General features: G+C 48.4%; 1 protein-coding gene across 1 annotated transcript; it reads left to right on the forward strand.

The window, feature by feature from the left end:
- The first annotated feature begins 2,869 nt into the window (after positions 1-2,869).
- LOC144126201 (retinol dehydrogenase 12-like) lies at positions 2,870-20,948 on the forward strand. Its single transcript, XM_077660205.1, has 6 exons — positions 2,870-3,550; positions 6,275-6,511; positions 8,282-8,374; positions 9,385-9,567; positions 10,930-11,039; positions 20,207-20,948. The coding sequence occupies exons 1-6, from the start codon at positions 3,343-3,345 to the stop codon at positions 20,387-20,389; spliced, it is 1,014 nt and encodes a 337-aa protein (XP_077516331.1). The 5' UTR covers positions 2,870-3,342; the 3' UTR covers positions 20,390-20,948.
- Positions 20,949-21,014: the final 66 nt, after the last annotated feature.

Raw genomic sequence — 21,014 nt, forward strand, 5'->3', positions numbered from 1 at the left:
AAGAATGTCTTTAGGGTTTTAGACCGGACACTCGGCAGCTTTAATCACACAAAAAGTGTTCTTTATACGAGTGCCTGCAGTCTGTTGTAATGATATGGCTGACTGTCGCAATTACAGCCGCTGTAAAAGCTGGTAGAGGTTATGAAGATATTAAAACACTCTTTCTTCGTATATATGAATTTGCGTTCTATGTCAGCATGTCGGAAGGGTAACATTTTAGCGCTGCTGAAATGCCTGAGCACGAGGAACATATTCGCATAACGCACACCCAAATACCAGCGCTGATAAAGTTCGGTAGCAAGGCGCGTTTCACACATATCCTCACCTGGACTCAGGCGTACCTGCGCAAGAAGTTGTTCGATGACACAAGTGAGGATATTGCAGTCTCCGAACGCGGCGATGACAGTACGCTTTTTTCAGCAGACCGTACATGGTGCGGCATCTGACATTAGAAATCTAGGCTACCGGTCGTTTGTCCGTCCATAACTAGAATTTGCATCGCCTATGAAGTCGCCTTAACAAACATATCTATCATATTTTCTCGAATCCATGCCGAACCGTGCCTCACGTTTCATCATTCTCAAATATAACCGTCATTCCAGGGTGACCATCAACTTATCGCTGTCACTCTTTTCTCTTTATAATTACGTCGAGCAGGCCCACTTCCTTTCTTATTCCATAAATAGTACTGTGTTCAGCCCGCACGGAAACACGCTTCCTTTGTCACAGCCATGCCGTAAATCACATCGCGTTCAAAATTGCAGAAACTTTATACATATTTTTGGTCGTACAAAAGCGTTTAAACGTTTGCCCTGCCACGTTCCATTAACCACAGGATTAGTCTCCCTGACGACATTATTTACACCATAGATCCTGTCGTGTTCAAATATATGATAACCACCGTATTTGGCGAATCTAATGATTCTATGTGTTTCTACCAAAAATGTTTTTACTATTGTATAAACTGCACGCAATTATGTTCTTGTTTACTTCTATGCAAATTCCTATCTGTTTTTAGCTAATAACATTTTAAACATCGTATAACAGTTAGAATTCAGATATATCGTGCTCGTGAATTCTTTCAATTGTATAATTTTTCCTTTCAATGTTTGTTTTTTCTCCAATGCGTGACAATTTAACGCATGTCCATTTTACGCCATGCTCTCCTGTGAAGCCCGTGGTTATTAAAATAAATAAATATAAATAAATAAATAAATAAATAAAGTTCATGAATAAAAACACGAAACACACGACTCCAGCCTCTACTGCAGCGTATACTTCTCGATGAAGCTGGGCAGTATGATCTACCAGTAACTTTTGAGCAGATGCTGTGACTAACAGTTTACTGGGTTGTGCGAGCTGTCGCCTACAAATGGCTCTGCATTCACGCACCTTACGCTGATGGCCATGCGATCGCCTTGAATGTCCTTTGGTTTTCGTCATCTGCAATATATTCTATGTGCTTTCTCTATTACTTCCTGCAATTAAGTAAAGAAACAAAGAAGCTGAAAAATAAAGCGTATGGCCTTGACAGAACAATGGCCAATTTTTGAGCACTGAGACGTCCGTATCCTCGTTGACTGATGCGCGGACCGGGACAAGCCTGGACACTCAATGGTGGGCGCGCGTATCTTTCGTGTTCTTTACAAGATGAGCAGGAAGATGATATTTGTGCAGCCCGCGGGAGCAATGCAGAGAGCATTAAACATGTTCCCATAGATTCCAAAGCTTGAAAGGAGGACACGGCCAGCCTTCCTTAAGCTTTGGGTTTTAGAGAAAGTGAAAACAAATTTGGCACAACAACATATAGAGACAAGCACGAGCAGACTATAGTGCTGGCAACGTAAAAGAAGAATAAAAGAATCACATGAAATATCTCACACGTTAGAATTTTATATCTTAGAACACAGCAAGAAAGCAGCTCAGCGTAGAAGAGAACCAGGGTAGGACTGGAAGTGAAAAATAGTACGGAATGAATAAGATCGGCCGGTACTACTGCTGATTACGTCCACTGGGCGAGGCGAGACACCGATCCAATTCAGAGGGGACGCCAATACCAATCGCCATCCTGTCGAATCCGCAATTGAAATGTTACTTGTTGCATTCTTGGTGGTCACAGTGCAGACGAACGCCACACCATCCTTTTGGAGGCTGTGGGGGCAGACGTAAAATTTCCAGAAAATTTTCGGAAAACTGTTCTTCCGTTTTTTTTTGCAGGCCTCAAAATTGCTGGAAATTTTGTAGGGCTCAGAAAAAAACAAAGGAAAACAGTTTTGCATTTCCTTTCCATCAATCCAATTAATCACCCAGTTTTTTTAATTTTCACCCAGCCGCCCACCACTTTTTCTATGTTCACTAGAATAATTATTAAATGCTTAATTTATGTGCTTTCAAGAGCATATTTTTTTCCCTGCTTTCCATCCCCCGAAAAAAAGAGAAAAAGATTTTTTTCTAAAATTCTCGGTTTCTTTCAGGGCCCTCCCATCACTAGCTCTGACCGCTGAACGCTGTCAGTCGAAAAAAGAGCGAGAGATAACTCCAGAGAACAGCCAGAGAAGGGCACGCGAACCCGGATAACAGAAGCGAGCCGATTCGCCTCCTCTTATCTACCTGCCATGCGCCCTCGGTTGTGTTCCTACGAACAGACCACACGATATTGACATGGCACATATCGCGATAATGCTGACCCTTGTGAATGTTTACCTTCTCGTCCCTGCCACTTCTCCGTCGCTGGAGTTCGTTTTGGGTGCGAGTGAGGAGGGTCGACAACGTTTCGCATTAGCCTCTCCTCCTCTCTTTCCGACCCACGGTCTCCAGAGAGGAAAGGGCGAGCAGGAAGAAACGGTTGTCGGTGTCTCTCACGCGCTGGTCGGTGTCGCCGATGGCCAGATAACGTCGAAAGCGAAGTTCATCCAAACACAGGAAACAAAACGCCACGCTGGATGAAAGGGAGGGGATACCTTCGGCTCAAAAACGCAGTGCGCCTGCCATCGAGCACGGAGAAGCGCTCATGCAGAAGAGGAATCAATCCGGGTTCGCACGCGACCGAACAAGCCCCCTAAGCAACGCCGCCGCTGCTGGTGGTGGCAGTAACGACAGTGCGGTTTGACGCTGCTCCGACTATAGCGCTGACAGAGGCGGCCAGGAGAAGCAGGTTCGACATTCGATGCAGTGCGATACGACAAGACGGGAAACCTAGTTCCCAAAGGTCTTTCTCGCGAGTGTACAAGGCTGCGCTCACGGTACAATCTGTACTTGAATAGCAGGATCCGTGCAAGCCTTCGAAAGGAGCTCCGAATTGGTTAGTCAGCTGAGACGCTGCGCTTGCTTTCGCCGGTCTCAATGGACCGAGCTGTCTTCAGAGGCAGACAGGCCCGAGCGGCGGGCGTGCTTAGCAGCATGTTCCTGCTCTGGTTTCCTTTGTACCTCGCACTGTCGGTGTTTGTTGTGTTGCTGATCGTGAAGATCTACAGCCTGGTGAGCGTAGGAAGGTGCACGTGCAGACGAAGCATGTCGGGGAAAACGGTGATCATCACTGGAGCCAACTCAGGTAAGCTCATTCTCACGTCTTCGGTTCATGTCAGTTTCAGCTTAGTGAACGCTCTTCTACTCGAGCATTACGAGGGAAACGGCTGCATACAAGGAGATCCGAAAGCAAATTTTTCTGGGGGGTTTCCTGTAAACATATGAGAGGTAGTGGCAGTAGGAGAAAAGAGAAGTTGAGAGGAGGAGGAGGAGGAGGAGGAAAACATTTATTAAGATCATAAATACTGGGTAGGTTCAGTAGGAAAAACCAGTGGGCTCCATCTTAATCCGGCCTCTCTCAACCGAACATTTCTGGTCGAGTGGACTGTGGCTGTGAAGGGCTGCCTCCAAGCGCATGCTGATCGGGATTGTTGTTCAAGCCTGGGTTTTAAGGCGAGAGCCTTTAATGACTCATACTCATGGCCACGACACTGTCCGTCCTTCCGCCCGTTACGCTCTTCAGCAAGTCGGTAAGAAGAAAAAAAACTTACGCTCAATGGGAATCGAACCACCATCCTTCCGTTCGCAGCCGAGCGTGCTAACGACTACGCTACTTCCTGCCAACGCATACGTAGTTCAGCTTGTCTAAGACGCTGGAGAGTGTTGGCGGAAAGGCGTCTAACCAGACGGATGCCTCCCAAACGCCCTCCAGTGCCTCTAGCTTTTAAGATTCACAAACTATTGTGAACTTAATCAACATCTTAACCACACATCAGTGACACAAGCAGCAACCCCGCGCTAAAGGCTTTCTCCTCATCGCACTTTAGGTCAACAAAGTGCCCCCCTGTGTTTTTCTTGACATTCTCAAGCTCTGTGAAAGAGTGTGCCAACTGCTCCGCAGAAAGGGCAGGATGAATCGTATGTGTCTGGATACCATTTACACATTAAGCAGAGATTGGACAGAGTGTTTGTAGTCGCCTGATTATGTGTTCTTCAAATTTGCGAAGACTTTTGTGAGGAAGAGGATATTTCGTTCTTATGATTTTATAGTACTCCATAATTTATGCGTAGCTTAGTAAGGGTGAGTGGTTGTTAATGGTGTCAAAGAGAGCGGCCATGTAGTGAACACTCCTGAGGACTCAAGGCCTGCGGTTATGCTCTTCAGCGGGGCCTAAGGTGTGCGGACCCTTCGCACGGGCCGATGAGCCGCCCACGTGCGAGGAGGGTTCATTCAGTACAGCCATCCCTTTTTCTTGTTTGGCTCCGAGAGCGGCGAAGGCATGGTAACCTTTTTCTTGCTAAATGAATACTCCCTACTCACTACCGCATGCTGTCAGGCTTGGTTGAAGCATGCAAGAACGTAAGGAGTATGAAAAAACCAATCCTAACTGAAATCGCCACTATGGTAAAGGGGACGGTTAAAACTCTCAAGGTTAGCCTACACGCAACGTAGGTAGACTAAAAAGTAGCAAGCGAGATAGCCGCCACCATGGTTCAGCTGGTGCAGCGCCGAGCTCGAAATGCGGTCCGTCTTGGCGGCGGTGTACTGCTCCTAAGGCAATCAACGCCTCCAACATGCGGAGCGCAGTTGACAACTCTCGGTGGCTGACGCCCCTCTCTGTAGCTTTGCCGTGATCAGGCACTTGGGCCATTTACTTGCCACGAACAGGCGCATTTAACAGCCTTTGGCATCCAACTGAACTCGCGAGGACTACAGGAGAGGTGAGAGCACATTCTGTTATGCTTTGCACTTAGCGCAGCCCTGCGACGCGTTTCCATTGTGCGCAAGTCTCGCTCCGGCATTGCTTTCTTGACGTAATAAACAATTCTGCGGTGCAAGTGGCTAAACGAGACCACGTGGCCCCACCCGTAGCTCGCGCTCTTTGCCTGAGATGCGGCTGCTTCGCCGATGCTTCAGCTGGGCCGCGTTGATCACAGCACAGAACGGAAGGAGGAGTGACCGATTTTATTGGGCGCGTACAAAGAGCAAAACGCTTGTCTATAACGCACGAACTGCGTGCACTGCGTGCTCCGGGTTACTCCGGTTACGCTCCGGGCTGCTCATGCGACATCTAGCGATAACGCCTGGTTCGAGACGCGCTGTGGGTGGGAATGAGCGGCCAAACTGATAACATTGCCCGTCTTTTCGCGCCTTGCTGGGCGCCATGACTTTGCCGCTTCGTGATATCCTTTAACCGTCAGAAGCGCTGTCTGAAGCGCTGGATGCGAAACGAAAACAAAGCGGTTGTAGGCGCATGATGATTGGCTTCTTTTTCTTTTTTTTTGTGCGTGGAAGCTCTCGCGAGCAACGCGCAATATTTCCTCACGTCATGACAGCGCTTAGGACAACGAAATCACAGGCAAAGCCGGGAAGCCGGCGATTCGTGAAAAGGCGGGTAATACTATCAGTTTGGGCGCTAATGCTCACATTGAACCTGTCGAGCTCGAACCAGGTGTTATCGCTATAGACGTCGCGGACGTAGCCCGGAACAGCCCGGAGCTCGCATTTCAAGCGTTTTAGGGCTTCAGACAAGCGCTTTGCCTTCTGTACGTGGATGCCACGCATGGCTCTGCCTGTCCTCCTCCTTAACCTCGGCCAATGCTTCGCCTAGTAAATTACCTGCTTCCCTGTTCTTCTGCATGCCTCTCTGTCATGGACATCCGGGGATAGTTGTTGCTTGTGCAACATTAAAGCAATCATGACGAGTGCTGCCGCGATGTGCGCCGTCTGTGCTGCGGTGTGCGAATCTCACGCAAGCACACACGCTCGACATCTCGGCCAGTGAAATGGAGTAGTCACTGTTCGCAGGAGTGGGCAAGGAGACGGCCCGGGAGCTGTGCCGGCGCGGTGCGCGCGTCATCCTTGCCTGCCGGGACGTGGACAAGGCACGGCTGGCGGCGAGCGACATCGCCGGGGAGACCGGTGTGCAGCCGCTTTGTATGCAGCTCGACCTGTGCTCCTTCGAGTCGGTCAGGCACTTCGCACAGCAGGTACTGGAGCGCGAGCAGCGCCTCGACGTGCTCATCAACAACGCCGGCGCCCTGCGTGAGTGCATACTGTGTGCTTATATGCAGCAGTCACATCGGCTACTTGCTGCTGCGGCTTCAGCGACATTTGGACGCAGCGCTTCCTCTAAAAGCCCCTCCCACTCCCCTCCAATGAAAGAAAGAAAGAAAGAAAGAAAGAAAGAAAGAAAGAAAGAAAGAAAGGAAGAAAGAAAGGAAAAGGCAAGGAGAAGGAGAGGGAGCATTTTCAATGACATCAAGACCGGTGTCTCTTGCAAACAATGTTTGTCGGGTCCGCTAAGAAGGTGTCGGGACAGATGATGACTAGAGAAAGACCTCCCAATCCCCACAACCTGAAGTGTCTCCTGTGAGGCGCGCAGTACACATTTAGCGGCTACGGCTACCTCAGGGGAAGTTCTGGGATCAGTGCTGTATGAGTGTCGTCCGTGGCAACACTGTAGCCTTAAGGTGAGCTCCGCTAGAGTAACCGTCTGCAGTGCGTGCCACTGCGGTTGCGGCAAGGAAGAGGAGGCAGTGGAGGACAGAAAGGCCCACCGTGAGCGCTTGCTCTGCATGCTTTTGCTTCGGGAAACTTGTCGTGGAGTATAGGTGGCTGTGTTCAAGCGTCTGTAGGTTTTCTCTCTGTATATTTTCTTCGTTTCACCTGAAGGAAAGCGTTTCGATTCTGCTGCCACATAGCGTGGTGAGAGTGAGGCAGCGCCTCCTATATCATTTCACAACGATAGCGCTGTACCGCCTACACTTGTGCGTCAGCCTCAAAGTGAGGCCATGGCAACTATCGCGTGACCAAATGGTCGAAAGCAATGAATGAACATGCAAGGATCGTGCAGGACGTGGAGATGCGAGGCAAGATGAGGTGCAGTGACCTTTGGATGGTCAGGTCTAGAATTAGCCTATATTTGAAAAGAGAACATGGACAACTAGTGGTGAAAAGGCACGCAAACTAATTAGCATAAAAGGGGTAATACGCAGGAGTTCAGGGTCTGGCTCAAGAAAACAAATTGCGTTCTTTTCGATGAAGACGCCCTTTACGGACTGCTGATGAATGGTAAACTTATCAGCGCAATCACGAAGTGCTCAATAGAAATACGAGGCAGGGAAGTTTGGCAGGATACTGGTAAAATTTCCCAGGAAACAAAGGATCTTATCACGAAACGTTGGAGGATGTCTCGAAACCTACTTGTAACATACAGAAGTTGAAAAACTTTCGAAGTTAGTCACTGAGCTTGAGATAAGAAAGGCAAGGAAGTATTGTATGGAGAGGATCGAGCAAGCTATAAAGCATTATAAAAGCCTGAAAGCAGCAAGGAAAAATTAGGAATGGGTGAAAATCAAATACACGTAATAAGGGGCAAGGCGAGCAGTGTCATGAGCGGTTTGGCCAAGATTGTTAAGCCAGCAGGGGAGTTCTATTCCAACTTGTACAGCAGCCGAATTAGTCGCAAAACTAATCGTAGATGTAAGCCAGGAGATTAAAAATAGCACCCCTTTCATTAGAACGGCATTTGCTTCGTACACTCAGGACAGGAATAGCAGCTGCTTATTGTCCCTAAGAGTAACGTATGGAGTTGTTGTGGCAGTGCTCATCTATGGAGCTCAAAGTTGAAGGCTAATAAAAAATCTGTGCATTAAATTGAAGACAGTGAAGCGAGCCTTGGAACGACGCAGCATACGTGCGACAAAAGGACTAGGCGCTGGCCTTACTTTGTTTGATCAGCACTGCCCGAGAATATGTTCTTTTCATTTTTTTAGAAAAGCAGTGTCCCTTCAATGTCTTTGCTGGTTGCAGCGCCCCCTGAAAGGAGAGAAACTGAGGATGGATTCGAGGTGACCTTCCAAGCTAATCACTTGGGCCACTTCCTACTCACAAATCTGCTTCTTGGTAAGTGCCCCGGCTGTCTTGGCTACAGATTTCGGTGTTACTACGTGAAATAATTGTTGTCGATACAAGTATATGCATGCTCGATTATCAACAAATGTTTCAGAAAATGTGCAGTTCTGTACGGGCCTTCCAAATTCTCTATAATTTATAGCATGCGTTGCTTAGCTGCTTTTGAAGAGTTTACTTTTTTTTCGCCGTTTCATGATTTGTGTTTATTTTATAATTTTATGTGAACGACACTAGTGTTTGTTTTTCTACTTCCACCCCTCCTGTCTTTGCCTCTAAAGGGCATTTTTTTTTATATTTTTTTTTTATTTTATTTTAATTATATTTTTTGTTTTTTATTTTTTTTATTAGGATTTATTTTATGTTATTTTTTATATTATATTATATTTGTTATTTTATTATTAATTTAATTTTCCCGAATGACAATGTCGGCTTCGAACCGCGCAATGCTCTCGCTAGGTGCGTGACAGTATAAGATGGACTACGATAAGAACAGCCTTCGAAAGCAAATAAGTGTATGTTCTTCCTGCGATCCATCTAGCAAGCAAGAGTATATTAATCTGCAATGTCAATCGGGACGTCCACTCAAGCCTTTTGTGAGGTGCTGGGCGCTTGCTCGTTAATAAATGCAAGAGGTTGCCGTCGTGTAGGGCTCGACTTGCTTTAGAAATATGAGCCGCTTGTTTAAAGATGATTGGCGTGGTTTCTGGTGCTCATAGGCGTGGGGTGAATGCTCACGTGGATGTTTAGAGCGAGGTTTATTTCTTTATTCTGCGAATTTTAAAGTGGGTATCCTCTACAAATTTTTGCCAGATTTATGGCAGCAGTAGACCAGGGGCGCACGACTGAATTTGCGACGTAGCCCCTTTACGAGACGTGTACGTGAAGGAGAAGGCCAAAAAGCTGCCACAGTGGGCTGCTTTTCTCGTCCCTCGCAAAGCTTCGTGTGTGGAGTGGCCGCAGCTAGAAGTGACCTCTGCACTCCCTTCCTTTTGTTCTTTAAGGACTCCTCAAGAAGACCGCGCCCAGCCGCATCATCAACGTCGGCTCCACGGCGCACTGGTTCGGAAGGTTTGAAGTCGACAACATCGGGTTCAAACGGTACATCCAGAACCGCATATACTGCAATACCAAGCTGTACAACATGCTGTTTACAGTGGAACTCGCCCAGAGACTTGCTGGTACAGGTGAGGCTGACAAAGTATTGCGTTTTCATGATGGGTTATGACGAATAAATGTTGCGCAGACGAATGTTTTCAAGAATAAAAGGACCACTACCGCCCTTTTGAACAACGTCTGATATGCATTTCCTCCATCGGAATCAAACATCAGAGGAATAATAGACGGGCTTAGTGAGCGATTTCAGCCTATGGGAACGCACCTGTGGCACGGATCAGAATTTGACGTCCACTGTACACTTTAGTCTTACATCAAAATTGGCATATATTTTCGTACTCAGCTCTGTTAGTTTTTCCTTCGAGTGACTACAGTATAAAATGTTTATTAAGTCGTGGAGGAGTTCTAGACCACTACATTTTTTTAGGTTAAAGCCTGATTATTCATGAAGCAACGCTACCAAGAAGGTCCAAAACGCTGGCGTAAGTTGGAATGCCCTCAAGAACCTTGCACTTCCAGAACAGCGCTAACGTTCCCACCAGTGGTCGTTATTAAACTATCTCTGAGCAGGTTTGGGCGCCATAAACAAACAAGCGCAGCCTATGTACCGGGTGGTTGCGATCATCTTTGCTATGTATTAAAGTCGTGCGCGGAGAAAGATGAAAGTTCCGAACAAAGTCCGCTCGCGCTACCTGGGGACTTATTGAATGTTTCGCCGCGACCTCTATACGTGAACGGCCAGGGGAACACAGGAGCACAGCGCTCTAGTTTTGACTCCTAGCCGATTTAGATGTGTAAGAAGCCTTTATGCATGTGAAACTGCTTGGCTTGTTCCTTTCTTTACGTGTCGCAGCGCCTGACTGCCACAGTCCGTGCTCACAAGTTATATGCGCTGTCCAGAATTGTCTGATAGTAGTGTTTTAGCCCGAGTGACGTCACCATGCTTTCGCATGACGTCGGAAGTAGACCATAAGAGAGTGACGTCTACAACAAAAAATAACAAAAAATTCTTCCCAAGCTGTTGGGAAGAACCTTCAGACTTCGAGGCGAGAATGCAACCCATAGGTCATAAAACCGCATTACTTCCTGGCGAATGAAGGAGAACCTAGAGTATGCGTTTCCTTACGACTGTATGCTAATGAGTCGGTGTGCCATTAGGAAGGAATGAATATTTAATAAATCTTGCAGCAGAGCTCCCGATGAGACAGTGCTTTCGCATTCAAAGTAATTCACGAGTCTTATCTGCCCCCATAATATGTTATCAAATTACCTTTTATAAAGACATTTCGTTGCCGTCCTGATGATTTCATTGTAACGAGGGTCTTTACACGCGCCGGGGTGAGCATCATGCATGCAGCGCGACGACATCACTGCCCCGTATGCGACCACAATTTGAGAGTCAACTCGGGAAACATATCTCTCTCGTGTTGCAGGTGTGACAGCAAACTGCTGCCATCCAGGGTTCGTGAAGTCGCATTTGGCCGACCGCACTGGCGATTTCCACGCAAGACTGGTCGACTTTCTTGTGCACATGTTTGGAAAGGTAAGCATTCACAAGCCTAGAAAATATCGTTCAAACCTATTTACGGCGTTTTCTTTTGTACGGCTCGCCAAAAATTGATTTCGTGGAAATAAAAGGCGCCATAACTGTCTCACTTCTGGGGAAGAAATGAAGGAGAAAGGGAGCGAAAAAGAGAAGGAGGTGACGTAGTGGAGGGATCCGGAATAATTTCGACCCTTGGGGATCTTTAATATGCGGACATCGCACAGCACACCGGCGCCTTTTGAATTTCGTCTCTACAGATAGCGCGGCCGCCGCGGCCGGGTTCGAACCCGGGTGCTCCGGGTCAGTAGCCGATTACAGCGCAATCCGAACGTAAAAAGGGAGACGCAGGAGATGAAGGTTTTTAGACGTCTTCTCGGTCGGAGGGTCAAATTGATGTAGGCATGGCATGTTGGTGATAATTACCACCACCAACAACAACTTAACCTATTAAGGCAAAAGCCTTTAAGCGCTCATACTCGCGGTGACGGTGTCCGTCCGGCGGCTCATCTTGGCACCGTGCCAGCTACTACACTCCCCCTCACCGGCGGGCTTCCTCCTCGCACTCCCCAGCAGCAGGCGGCGCATGCGCATGTGCGCATAGCAACAGTGACGTCAGTCGCGCCGCTCGCCCCAGTGGCAGCTGTGGCGCTCGGCGCACGCACAGTGGTGTATAGCAACAGTACAGCAACGGGCAGTCGAGGTGACACAGTAATCAGGAAGGCTTTTGCCATACACACTTTAGGCCCTCAAGGTGTCCCCGTAGTTGTTTTCAATAAAGGGAACGGTAACTGGGGACGGGTCCTCATGGGAGGTGCAAGTTGTTCTCTTCGCTGTCCCCCTTGGAGAGTTGGCCAAGAGAAGAAGAGCAACAGGTGAATAAGGGTACATTTGGCACGCGATTTCAAATTGCTGTGTTCGGATACAACTCGAGCGAAGCAGCAAATGACCCTCAAAAGAGCCCTTCCAACCATGGCGTCGACCGATTCTCCCCCTTGCCCGATCCCCTTGGACCTACTAGCGTGAAATCGCAGGGGATGGCAGATGAACGGGGAACAACCACGGCTTAATCGGATGGATCGCGGTGTCATGGAAATCGGTCGACGCCATTGGCGGGAGGGCCTTCTTTGAGAAACATCTGCCGCTTCGTTCTTGAGTTGTATCCGACTATAGCAGCGGTCCGATATATCTACAAGTGGGCAATTAAATTCACCCCGCCATTGCTCATGGATGCTGATAGTTCGGGCAGGTTGGTGAAGGTTCGTAACTACAACAGCGCAAGGAGGAAAACGCGACACAAACGGAAAGAGAGGCTTGCCGATTTTCATTTTTGCTCCGTCTGCCTTTCTTGGCTGTTGTTCATAGTGATCTCACTTGCGGGGCTAACGAGGTAGGAAAAACAGGCATTTTGCTTTACTGCAATGCACTGCAACAAGTGCTAAGCTCCGACCACGGCCGCTCGATCTCCCTCCTTGGGAGCGGCCTGCCGAAAGCGCCTCGCGGCCTGTGATGGCGGAAGTACCAGCTTGCGCCGCTGCGGCGGCCGTGGCGCTGGCTATCGGTGAAGGAGTAGAAGCGCTGGCGGCGCAGTGTGCGCATTTGTAACGGAACCGTTGCCTGCAGTTTTATGGTGTATGCACTGCCCCTCGCGGTATGCACTGGGCCTCAGAGCCCTGTGAGTTAGGGCTCCGAAATTTAATAAAAATTACATTTCGATCTACTGGTTCTTTATCCTGTAGTATTCACAATGGTATAAAGTAGGGAACGGGGTTGCCGGGTATAATTTCCACCTTTGGAAACGCAAATAAAATGATCACGGTCGCGTACGCGGATGTTTGTCGATATCCGCGTGGTCGGTAAATTTCGCAGCACACAAAGCTATGCAGAACACGTAACTGAGATTGACATAACGACTAATGACATTGTTTTGTCCACGCATGCTCAACTCATGCCCTTTGTTTACGGCACAGACGCACTTATTGCTTTTTTCGAAGAAAGTGCGCCCTCAGATAACCAGAAAGTTTTTTTTACTCAGTATTGTTGATGTATATAAAAGTTGGCGAGCAGTAACGATTTTTCGTACATTTCCGCTTATGCAGGACATAAATACATGTTGCAACGTGACGGCGAGCCGAAGACTGGAATACACGGCGAGTGGCCATGGCATGATTTAATGGTGCTGGGCCTTGCGCGAGCACTCCTGTACTCACCACTGCTCGCTCTGTAGTCTTGTAGTTTGCGACAATATTGTGAATTATGTCAAGGAGGAGGGGCTAAAGGCGAACCATGCGTCTCCTCACGAGACTTTCAGCACATCTGACAACAGCACAAGGATACTTCGTGTACCTTTGGTACAGTAATAAATATACGCAGCATACAAAATTGAAAGCTAGAAACACTTTAATAAGACCACTCGTCCAACATGTGCTCTCTATAGACGCAAGACTTTTCGGGACAGAGGCTTCCGCGAAAGTTTCAGGATACTTTCCAGCGAGCTATTCACGTCTCCTGCCCAGATGGCTAGGAGTGGCCTCAACAGCTTCTTAACAAAGATCTCACAAAGTTCTTCACAGTGTTGTGGGTATATGCAATCTTTGCACCACATCACAGGGCAGTCCTTCAAGCGAGGAAGCACGGCATTGGAAAGAAGTTTGGAAATACGTGCACAACGACGAAGCTTTGCTTACATAAGGGCCCTCTCGACGAACGTGCAGATGAGCTTGCACAGCCATACAGCTTCAGGGCGCGCATAACTCAGACCTCCTTGGTCAAGGCCGGACACGAACTTGTATGCTCCGTCACGTGAAGGCTTTCCTTTAAGCAGCAGCTTACACTCAGGACATGTGACCCGAAAAAGTAATCACGTGCGTAATTTACCGCCGCTTGGTTTCAAAATAAATATGCTTACCTTTCTTTCACAAACAAAAAGGTAGCCAGCCAAGTACGTGAGTGGCGCGAACTCAATTTCCGAAGGTACTTCGTCGTACTTCATGACATGCTGAATTCTCCAAAGCATAGCCAGGGCATCTTCTGGAACTGCTGGATTTTTCACTTCGCAGGTGACGTTCGCACATCTCAGTGCCGCTTGGCACTCTGAGCTGGAAGGTGCATTTCCATGCCTGGCAGCCTCCAAGATGCCTGCCTGCAAAATGTTTTCACCCGTTCGTGAAAAAAGTATTCAGTTTGATTACAATATCTGACTTGCCTTAAGCAACTTTTCCGCCGTGAAGACAGCTGCTCTGGCGTCTACTCGGTCGTTGCCACCGTTGAAGCAACTGAACAGGGACTCAACTGGGTCACTTTTAAAGGGCCGGGTGAGCACGTACTTGAAGCTAAAAAAAAAACGACAATTAAATGAGAACATCAAAGGCTAGTACTGCGCTCGATTTTTTTTTGAGCCATGGACTAAACGGCTACAATTAAATAAGCAAGTTTAGTGAAATTTATACTTGCCCGAGATCAGTCAGCAGATACTCGACAACAGCGACTGTTGATCTCGTCGTCATGACAGTGGCTTCATAAGTCTCCTTAGTGAGGAACTTCGCACGAGACTCCCCACTTCGGACTTTGATGTTTTCAAGGAAGCTGATAAAGTCGACCTCAAGCCAGGTTAGCCGATCGTCATCTGCTTCGACGAATGGTGTTTGCCTTGACTTCCAAGTGGAGATGTCGTGAAGATCGTACCACATACTTATTGCCTTCATAAATGCGGTGGTCGATCCGCAGTCGCGGAATTCTGATGCTTTTTCGTGTGAGTGAGGATGCTCCTGAAGGTACTCCAAGGTGTTGGTTACGACAGGTGAAAATATTAATGTTGCGCGGCATACCTTCATTTTTTCTAGATTGTTTGGCTGCACGTGAGCTCGGCTTAATAATCGCACCGGCTTGACCAACAGCTGCTCCTGAATCTCGTATAAAGTGTGGAGGAAAAAACCACCTCTTATGGGCTCTACACCATCAAACATCTCTCTTTCCAGCAGGTTGGTTCTCAGGTTCTTGATGAGATGATTGGGATCAAATGAGAGGAACAGAGGGTCACCTTCGCGTACTGGATGACGAACAACAGGTTGGAGTGTATTGTCCTCGGACATGTCGCGGAACATTGCGGTGTTGGTCTGGTGGTTGTCGGTGACAACACGAACAATGCGGATTCCTGCCTCTTCAACCGCCTTGATGATACTTAGCGTCATAGTGAGGAGCTGGTCATGCTTGAGGTTTCTTGTAAAAAAGTAACCGACCGGAATAACATAGGGTGTGGACAGCCCTCTTACAACAAAACAAAGGAGTCTAGTGGCCACTTCACTAGCACCTTTTCTAGCCTCGCACACAGTGTCAACCAGCCCAAATATTTTGTCTACCTGACGATCATAAATTACTTTCTGCTGGATCGACATTTCGTCAATGATGAGGCTGCAGTATATTTCTTTTTCTGATTTCATACCTTCCCTCTCTACCTGCAGTCGTTCCTTGATGAGGCTTGTGACTCCGGTCTCTCCCGTAGACGACCCAACAAACTTCTGCAGCGTGCTTCGGCACGGTAGTTTCAGAAGCTTTCTTCCGCGCACTAAGTCGTATCCTTTGGAGGACGTTGCTTTCCATAATATACACTCTCTCAATGTTGGCTTGTCCCAAGCTGGTCTTGCTTTGTCAAAGTTCATGACCTGTTTCAAGATAAATTTCGCAGTCTTGTCACCGTCTGCTGCAGCCTTGGACATGTTCACTGCGGCCTGCACAGCTCGGTCATCTTCATAACGTTTCAATCGTTGGCGGACTTCGTCATAACTTTCTTGCAGCTTTTGCAGTCGCTCATTAAGTCTTCGGGTTTGCATTTCAAAGCGATGAGCTTTTCTTTTAGTCTCGTCGAAAAATCTTGTCAAATTGAATGACGTCTGACATTCTCCATCTTTACACTCCTTTATCCGACATACCTCTACACCAATGCAATCGTCCGAAGAATGGCTTTCTGCTACAGCTGACTGGACTCAGAAACTTTCGCTTCCGCCGTGTTCAGTGCTGAAATCTGAGTGTGCAGATTCCTCTTCCGCATTCATTCCTCTCTCTTTACCTTCTAAAGTGCCGGTCGTCTGAGATATGAGAACGTCAGGTTGCGCACGACAAAGCGTTCTCCGCTTCTTTGAAGTCACCGGCTGTTTGTATGTGGGATAGAAGGGAAACTTCGTCGGAACCGCCGTCGGCCTGAGCAACTTGCGCTTCGTTCCTTGTCGATAATCCTCCTGATTGAAATGCAGTGAGCATACAACTGCTCTGGAGCTCGGTTGCCACTGGCTGCCCTTGTCACCACCTTGCCGCGAGATGTTGCGTAACCACTCCTCCCGAAGGTTTGCATTGGACGGTAGTTCATGGTAACAAAGCTCCGGGTTTCTTGCAGCATTTGATAGGCAGCGCGGCACACAACAGTTTTTAGGCATTATCGAAAACCCCTTAGAGGATCTGGCAAAAAACGTAGCTTATGCAATCGTCGTAGAAGCACGTGCAACAGAGCTTACCGAGGAGCATTCTTTCGCTCGACGAAGGCGTACGACAAGGCACCGCTTTTACGGTTATTCGCCAGTGTTGTGCGCAACTACACTCAGAAAAAGAGTTCACAATGCTTGTTTTCGACGCACGTACGTGAGCGCAGTGAAGTTCGAACAGGAACACCACGTAAACGCAACAGAAAACACACAAAGCCTCAGCTTCCGAGCCTCCGACCGCGCCGGCCTACCGGGAGCGTTTCACCGATGCTTGGCGCCCCTAGCGGCCGAAATGGCAAGTAGCCGCATCACACTCTCCCCTTTGTCTGCTCCGCGACTCGGCAGGCCGCTCCCAAGGAGGGAGATCGAGCGGCCGTGCTCCGACATTATGGCACCCCTCTCTGAACAATGAGTGGGCGTCGTGTGATTCGCTCTGTGGGACGAGACTTCGATGCTTTCAAGTTGCTCTACTCGGCATAACACGAAAGCAGCTAGTAGTCATTGAAAGCAAAGAAAGCATAGGGTAATATATTTTATGCGTTGCATATTGCAATCACTTAGTTCAGCCCTTGGGCGCGGCCGGGCAGCCACCAAACCACGTGACGTGACGTCACGACAGCCGGAGGAAAAGCTGGGCTCCAACTCGCGCGGTCGCGCGCGGCCGCAGCCACCACTTGATTCCCGCTCCTCCCGCTAGGGGCGCTGCGCCGGCGCGTGACGTCACGGAGGAAAAGCTGGGCCCCAACTCGCGCGGTCGCGCGCGGCCGCAGCCACCACCTGACTCCCGCTCCTCCCGCTAGGGGCGCTGCGCTATGATTGACGTTAGTGTTCCTGTATATGCTCCCGCAGGGAGCAGAGTTGCGCGAAGGTCCGCCATTTTGTTCCAGGCTGTGCGGGAAAGCAGCTCCTCGAGCGCACAGGCGCTGGGATCATGACGGGGCTGGCGTTGTGGAGCAGTTCGCTTTTTTTTAAAGCTTACAAACGGCGCTGGATTGCGGGCATCCTTGTTTCCTTTTACTGTCTCAGTGCTCAGGGATCGATGCTAAGCCCATCATACTTTGTTGAAAACAACGCCGAAAAATAATCTGATTTTCCGAAAATATCATACAGCATGACCGAAAGATCGCGGAATGACAGCGATAGCTCGCAGTGCGGACATTAATGGCGCAGAAATGCTTGAAAATGAAAAACCTGCGTGAGTTGTGCGATGAAGAGAAGTGCGGCATTGCATCTCCCTGCAGAACCACACTGAAATACACTATTCTTTAGGGTTGCGACCGCCGATGTTGCACGAAGCTTGTGAAACCACGCTGCATACGATGTGAATGTGGGCAGTCTAAAGCAGTGCATTTTGCACGCAAGTAAATCTAACCAACCAAAGGCGCAGATATCTCAAACTCGCGCGCTTATCTTTCAGAAAATATATGTATCATTTGTCGCTCTGTCTTCTAGCCCTCCATTGCATTTTTCCTATGATATGGTCATCTTTTCAAGCCAAACACATCACGTGCCGTACTTCTTTAATAGATTCCAAGGATCTCGAAAAGTGATGTGTATCTCTTTCTGGTGCTGTTATTTGCTCGTTTTTCCCTAGACACTATTGCGTTTTCTCTTGACCTACTTGAAATATATGTACCTTCACTGCATTCTGAAATATCTTTGTTTTGGACTGCTCCATGCTTTTACTCAAGGAAAACTAATTATCAGAATATCCAATTTTGCTTTCAAGTATTTCATGCTATTTTTGTTCCCCTCTCCTCCAGTGTTTACACCCTTGTCAGTGGAACCTTAAGGGCATTCTTAACAAATAAAATAGTTAAATAGCCTGGGCAAAGCTTGTTCTCATGCAGAGAGACTGGCCTCCCACTTCTGTGTAGTTTACTGGGACTAGAACAATATTTCACATACAGTTTGCTTGTCAAACATTCTTTATTTCACGAAACAAACCATTTCCGCAAAATACTGGAGGTGGCAGCAGAATAAGCAGACAGGCTGGCAGCGGCTGCACGTGAGAAATGCTCTGTCACGTACAGTTTGGTTAGAAACAATACCTTTGTTCACATTTTCATTTGAAACTTGTAGCGTTGCAGGAAAAACAAAGATAATTTGTTGCTGGAAAACATGAGTCGCCGCATGGAGTTTGAGCGTGCCAGCTGAACAATTTATAATTTATATTGAACTGTTTTTATCAGAGTAGGCTGCCGTCACTGCACACTATCAAAATATATACAACTGGAACGCACGGAAAAGGCGGGAACACACCGCAGCCGACTGCACCGGACGCGTCCGATCACGATAGCAGGCGAGAAGGTACTGGGGCTGGCGAGGACCCGGCGTTGCGCCTGGAAAGTCGGCTCTTCCGCTTCAAAATGGAACAAACGTCGTCTGCGGAATCACGTGACGGCCGCTCGGCGAATGGCGTCAAGAGCGGCGCGAGGAAAACAGTCGCGCAACTCTGCTCCCTGCGGAAGCATATACAGGAACACTAATTGACGTCACGGCATATGTATAAAAGAGCTGCGCTCCTTCGCCGGGACAGTCTTATACCCCTGTCACACGGGCATTTCGAGGGCCCTCGAACCGATAGTCTGTCGACTCAAAGGCGATCGAGCGCTGCTACACGGGCAGTTTCAATGGCGATCGAGTCAATAGCCTATCGAGTCAACGGAGCAGCACGGAACTCCATCGAGATATGCAACGCATTCTTGGCTTAACCAAGCTAAGCCTGGCCATTTTTATCTTGATTTTATCAAAGTGGGAAAATATTAGAGCATATTTTTTTAAACGAACGATAAACTAATATAAAGTCAAAGAAAGGACACCGACATGCCGCCGGCAGCCTTCAGACCCACGAAATCTGCATGCCGCGTATGGCGTCCTCCTAAATACAACACGGGCTGCACAACGTTCTTTTTTCGAGTATATTTGTTCTGTGTGTAGCCTAACCTTTAGAGTGTTCACCAGCGGAACCCCATGGTTATAGCAGTGGGTATTGAATGTCCCGTTATACCGCGAGTGCCACGTAGAACGGATTCAACGGGTAGAGCGGCAGCTATGCGAAATCCCCTGCCACTGCAATTTAAAAAAGATCTCTGTGTGTGTGTGTCTTGCGTGTGTTCTTTATCTCATTGTTTAGTTGCGCTGGTTGCTTATGTTCTTTTAAAATAAGCAAACACACATTCGCCTACACTTTCCATAGTTTCATTGAGTGTTGGCTTCCTTTTGTGTGCATCTAACGAGCCTCACATTTCCCTACTCTTATGCGCTGGCCATCTATTCGGCATAACGAATTCGTGCATCTTGTCACAGAGATCCCTGCGAGCTTAGTGGAGAGAGTTTGACGCCTATCTTATTTATCTCTGTAGTGTTGCGTTATATCAGCTCCGAAAACCGTCCAGCATGTTGACTTGAAGACGCTGGCTGATACGAGTGGGCATGCGTCTTAGTGCGTTTCGTGCGTGTTTTTGATTCACCCTGAAACGGGAGTGGCTTAAAATAGCATGGATTTTCTTCTTCACTTCACACTCTGCTGACACCTGCACCCGGAGATCATTGCCTGAAACTCTAAACAGACACTATTCATTAGCGCTCTAGGCTACGTGGCGACTAGCGAAATCCCTTCGGCGCAGCGCGAAGCCTCTTGTTCGCTTCGCGGTGGCAGTGCGCTGCGCTAACATCGCGCGTCACCTGCAGAGCGTCCGGGACGGCGCGCAGACGTCGGTGCACCTGGCCGTGTCCGAAGAGGTGCGAGGCGAGAGCGGCAAGATGTTCGCCGACTGCAAGCCATCGTGGGCGGTTCCGCGGTGGGCCACCAACCCGAGACACGCGGAACTCCTCTGGGAGGTGTCGCACAGCATGGCTGGGCTTTCTTCATGACAATCCTCTTGGGAGGCTTTTGTGGCAGTCCCCGGATGTTATATGTGGCGTTGATTGTGCCTGGACACTTCTTTGCATTCCAGTGAACGTTCTCATCGTTCCCCTTCAGCGTTGAACCCTGTGTGAAGTCGCTGGTCTTCACCGAACCGCGTTCTCTTGGGTGCACCGATTAAGCGCGCCGCTTCGTCTAAGATCGGTGGGAAGCGAACCGCAACTTTATTCGCGGGAATAAGGAACTGTTGCCCATCCAGCACCTGTGACATCTGGCCAGGAGAGCAAGCTGCCGGGCTAGTTGGTGATGCATGTTGCGAAGGAAGCAGCGCAAAAAACCGACGAGGGACAGCAGAGAAGACACATGAGGCGTTCATGAGCGCTGCTGCCAACTGTTTATTCATGCTGTCGCAGAAGGCATAAAAGAAGGGAATGGCGAGCATGCACGTAGAGAGCATGCGCATATCAAAACTGCTATCGATAGAAACCAGTATTTGTTTAAACCTAGTTATGGGCCACCGCGAAGAGATCTTTCACTAGTACTGAAATAAAGCAGCTGCAGAACTGATGTCTTTGAAATGTTATTCCAGCTTGAAACTATTTCGGAGTGGAGTAGGTTGCGTGAGGTGGTTGT

This window comes from Amblyomma americanum, chromosome 3 (genome assembly GCF_052857255.1).
Source record: "Amblyomma americanum isolate KBUSLIRL-KWMA chromosome 3, ASM5285725v1, whole genome shotgun sequence".
Classification (NCBI taxonomy): domain Eukaryota; kingdom Metazoa; phylum Arthropoda; class Arachnida; order Ixodida; family Ixodidae; genus Amblyomma; species Amblyomma americanum.

Excerpts from the sequence above, each read along its gene's own strand:
- LOC144126201 (XM_077660205.1), top strand. The coding sequence starts at position 3,343 with ATGGACCGAGCTGTCTTCAGAGGCAGACAGGCCCGAGCGGCGGGCGTG. Across the intron at positions 8,375-9,384 it reads ACTCACAAATCTGCTTCTTG|GACTCCTCAAGAAGACCGCG; the intron begins GTAAGTGCCCCG and ends TTGTTCTTTAAG. Across the intron at positions 11,040-20,206 it reads TTGTGCACATGTTTGGAAAG|AGCGTCCGGGACGGCGCGCA; the intron begins GTAAGCATTCAC and ends CGTCACCTGCAG.